This window comes from Penaeus vannamei, chromosome 5 (genome assembly GCF_042767895.1).
Source record: "Penaeus vannamei isolate JL-2024 chromosome 5, ASM4276789v1, whole genome shotgun sequence".
NCBI lineage: Eukaryota > Metazoa > Arthropoda > Malacostraca > Decapoda > Penaeidae > Penaeus > Penaeus vannamei.
In genome coordinates, this window is record NC_091553.1 from 15,708,823 (window position 1) to 15,713,822 (window position 5,000).

Below are 5,000 nucleotides of genomic sequence, written 5' to 3' on the forward strand. Positions count from 1 at the left end.
TTATATATCACTCAAGCACGCTCCATGAAATCACTAAAGGGTGGTTCACAATTTTCAACATTTTCACAAACCGTACGCCCGGGGGGGGGGGGTTAAGGACTGTTGCTGCCCCCCCCCCCAAAAAAAAAAAACTCGATCGTTAGAACCACCTTCGTGAACGTCAACATTTTATATGTACGCTTTTTAAGGGGGGGGAGGCTGTGTGGGTGTGCTTTTGCTCACTGGGGATTTCTCCACAGAACTTTTTTAAATTTCTGAATTCATTTTATCGTAAACGGTCCCATTTCATTGCTGCACTACTTTATAGTACTCATGGCTATGGCATTCCTTCCAATCAGCTTGTTGTCTTTGGGCTTCTGAGGCGCTTTCACTGGACATCCCGAAGCCTTGGAAGGTTCTTGTTTTTGCGTCAGTACCAAAGGGCCGATGAGCCCTTTGGATACCCCAACGCTCCTTTTTTGCTACCTAAAAAAAAATGTAGCTTATGTTTTGTACACTTGTGGAAATGCTGAGAACTGTGAACCACCCCTAACACAACAGCCACAGGACGACATATTTGAAAAGCTCGTACCTGGTATTTCCGAAGAGCGCTTTTTTGCTATATGTTACATGCTTGATATGTGCATGGATGTTCATCACTAAGAGCCCTGTTGCTAGAAGTATAAAGAACATCACCACTCTCAGAGCCTTCTGTGTTCGTGGTAAAGGTCCTATGATACAATAACACACAATATTATTTCTCCATAAGTAACATCGTCATTGTAACAAAAGCTGAGATACAATATAATCATTTATTTTCAAATTTCTTAGTTCAGGGTTTTAATGGTTCCTTGAATGTTGTGTTTTGAAAGGTATTATTGTTTCCATAAAAATGAAATCATCAAACTAAACATCGATATCAACACTAATATGAATACTGATATACACATTCTGCATTAGTAAAAAGAAAAAAAAATCACTTACCTCAGGTTTCTCATAAGTATGCTATGAATATGAAATTATGCCCCAGGAAATAGCGATTACGAATATTGATATAAAAACTCTTTATTATTATTAAAAAAACACCAGCAAAAACACTTGACTCAGGCTTCACATACGTATGCTATGAATATGAAATTATATCTCAGGGAATAGAGCTTAATATGAAATTCAACAATGGACTTGCTACACATACGCACATGCACACACAATGAGGAGGACACTGCGCCGCTGAGCAAGGAACAGGATCTAGCCATTGACACCAGGTTATGTAAATAATACAAATGTAGACATAACACACACACACACACATATATATGTATATATATATATATATATATATATATATATATATATATATATATATATATATATATATATATATATATATATATATATATATATATACGTGTGTGTGTGTGTGTGTGAGAGAGAGAGAGAGAGAGAGAGAGTGTATTTGTTTATGTATCTTCGTATATGTGCCACTGCGTATGCATGTGTCTGTGTGGGTGTGCTTTTGCTCACTGGGGATTTCTCCACCAAACTTTTTTTATTTCTGATTTCATTTCATCGTAAACGGTCCCATTTCATTGCTGCACTACTTTTATAGTACTCATGGCAATGGCATTCCTTCCACTCAGCTTGTTGTCTTTGGCCTTCTGAGGCGCTTTCCCTGGACATCCCACAGCCTTGGAAGGTTCTTGTTTTTGCGTCAGTACCAAAGGGCCGATGAGCCCTTTGGATACCCCAACGCTCCTTTTTTGCCATTCCCTTCCCAATAACATTTACGATTGGTCTTTTCCAGGATGGAGTTCTTGGTCCATACTACGCCTTCCTACCACATCTGCGGGCCATCCTTCTAGTGATCACTCAAAAAAGCTAATCGTGGTTATTTAAAGGTATCTTCTTTCCTAACGCTTCTTTTTTCGGCGAAATTTTATTTCTACAGAATGGATGGCAAATATAACACATCGGGAAATGACTCTAATACACCCACATTAAAGGCTGCATTTTCCCGTCTAATCACACGGAAGTCTCGGAAAAAAGTCATGTACTTTTGCAGCTAAAAGCAAAAGTACAGATCAGCTATCTATTCGACATCAAGGCATCCACTGGTTTGTGGCTTAAACATGTTCGTTAGCTCGGCCAATGTGAGGAAAAACGTGCAATGAAATAAACAGATTTTAATACAAATAATTGAAAACAGTAACATATGTAGATATACCGTAACCGATTCTGAAATATGTTTAGCAAATGTACACTTCCACTAGGAGTCATAAACAGAGCCAGTCGAAAATCGCGCTGTGGTGACGGGTTTGTGATTGCAACTCGTGCCTTACGAATCATGCATGACGCTCGCTCACTGGCGCAATCATTTCATCAGAACTAGGATGTAAAAATCGAAATATGTTAACCTCATTAACTGGCGCAATCATTTGATCAGAGTCCGTGAGGTGGTTGTATATGTTGTAAACGATTAAAATATGAAATGAGAAGTATTCCAAGGTCTGACTCAGTTATAGAGATAATTTTAATAGTTACTTCTATCTTAAGGTAACGCCTTTTAATTGATCGCATACTCAGCTATTACACTTTTTTATGAGCTTCAGATGGCAGGAATTATTAATGGCGATTTTCTTAGAGAAATGCACGTAGGTGTTTAAGTAGAACAAGTGATTTCGAACACACACACACAAAAAAAAACATAACACAGGCACCTGTAGCTGTTTCAAAAAAGATTTCTAAACATGGCAGAAAAAAGGAAAAAATAAAGAAATGGCTTTTACATGTGGGTATGCGTATGATATGCGCCTATCATATACCTTAAAATCCTTTACTTGGATATTACAATTTATTTTCAGTGATATCGGTGGTAAGTATTGTTATTATGGCACAAAGAACAAATTGGCATTCACGGTATGCTGTAATGGTAACAGAAGCAAATACTCCATATGAAAACGGTTTACCTCAGCTCTTTTTATCATGTATATGACATTGCTTACGCCACGTATGTAAAACTGCAAAATGTAAATCCAAATTTGGACATTTTCTGTAACGAAATAATATTCCAGCTTGTATGACTGGCAACCACAATTGTACACACACCATATCAAATATCCTTACTTCCGAAATAAACCATAGTCGTTTCTCAGCGAGGGACGGGTTCTCCTCAACGGACGAAAGCTATTAAACTGAACTCGCTCAACGTCGTGCACCTGCACCACATGTAAATAAGGCATGGTAAGTTGTAGTGCGACATAAGTGGTGCAATTACTTCGCTAGTCGTTGAAAATGAGCACACACACACACACACACACACACACACACACACACACACACACACACACACACACACACACACACACACACACACACACACACACACACACACACACACTGTCCTCCTTCAGGCAAAAGCGAACTTGTAGTGATTAAACTAAAATACTGTCTGCTACAGGAAAAAACTCATTGTAGGGAAAGAAATGCAAACTACAAATACAAGAGAGGTGATTATAGAAGTCTTAAGGGCGACGAGAACCTTGATGTTCAATATCAAAATTTTCAGGTCTATAATAAAGGAATAGAAAAAATAAATAAAAATTCAAAACTGAAATAAGAAATGGTCAGAAATGGTTCACTGACAAATGCAAGAAAATGAGAGAAAGATTCAAAGGAGAAGAAATGAGTGTACGCAAACCACGCTGGAGGCGAAATTAGACTTTGAACATGAGACAATCATCAAATGCTTAAGTCAGCCAAAGCACTTCTTCAACTATATATACATACATGTGTGTGTATATATATATATATATATATATATATATATATATATATGTATACATATATATGTATATATATGTATACATATATATGTATATAAATGTATACATATATATGCATATATAGGTATACATATATATGTATATATAGGTATACATATATATATATATATATATATATATATATATATATATATATATATATGTATACATCTATATGTATATATAGGTATACATATATATGTATATATAGGTATACATATATGTATATATATGTATACATATATATGCATACATACATATGTATATATGTGTATACATATATACATACATATATATATATATATAAAACTAAATAATAAAACTAAAAATAGAGATCAAATTAGCGTCACCAAAGACAATAATATTGCTTATACTAATGCGGAAAAAATGTGTGAAAAATTGTTTGTTTAGGACCCATACTCTGATTTGGCAAATACCCGTACAAACGTAAAGAACATCGAAGAAATCACACTCAAAAAGAATGACATAAAAATTCTGCTACAAGGATTAGACAAAGCCAAAGCAGAGGGACCAGATGAAATTTCTAACTGGGGTCTTAGAGATCGTGCCGAAGAACTATGTACTCCTTTATTGTTAATATTCTAAAATTCACTGAGAGAAGAGAAACTGCCCCCCCCCCCAAAAAAAAAAAAATGGAAACTCGCCAAAGTTACACCCTTATTTAAGAGCAGTGACAAACAAAACACTAAATTATAAACCAGTTTCGTTAACTAGTGCAGTGTGCAAATTGTTAGAAAGGATAATGAAGAATAATTGGGCTGAAGTACTTGAAAAACACAAAAGTATATCAACTAAACAATTTAGTTTTAAAGAAGGTCGTGTGTAGCAAATCTCTGTTTTTATGATAGAGTATCAGAAATACTACAAGAAAGAGACGGTTGGATGGATTGTGTGTACATGGACTTTTAAAAGGCTTTTGATAAGAAGTCGCATAGAAGACTACTATCGCAAAGCACATAGGTGGAGTGAAAGGCAAATTCCTTGAATGGATGGAATTTCTTCATAACAGTACAGTAATTAGAGGGACGCATTCTATATGGCAACGAGTAACCAGGATCGGTCTTGGTGCCGATTATGTTGACTATTTTCGTCAATAATTTAGCGTCAAACATAAGCCCAGGTAGTTATCTGAGTATGTTTGCAGACGACGCGAAAATACAAATAAGGATAACAGACAAC

General features: G+C 35.8%; 1 protein-coding gene across 2 annotated transcripts in view; it reads right to left on the reverse strand.

The window, feature by feature from the left end:
• The window catches only part of LOC113820159 (glycoprotein-N-acetylgalactosamine 3-beta-galactosyltransferase 1), a 15,709-nt gene extending 12,493 nt beyond the window's left edge, over positions 1-3,216 (reverse strand). For both annotated transcript variants that reach the window (XM_070121916.1, XM_070121915.1), the window contains exons 1-2: positions 3,103-3,216; positions 572-710 (exon numbers count right to left, since the gene is read on the reverse strand). In XM_070121916.1, the coding sequence (XP_069978017.1) occupies positions 572-710; positions 3,103-3,118 (155 nt within the window). In that variant the 5' untranslated portion in view covers positions 3,119-3,216. The remainder of the gene's footprint in view (positions 1-571; positions 711-3,102) is intronic.
• Positions 3,217-5,000: the final 1,784 nt, after the last annotated feature.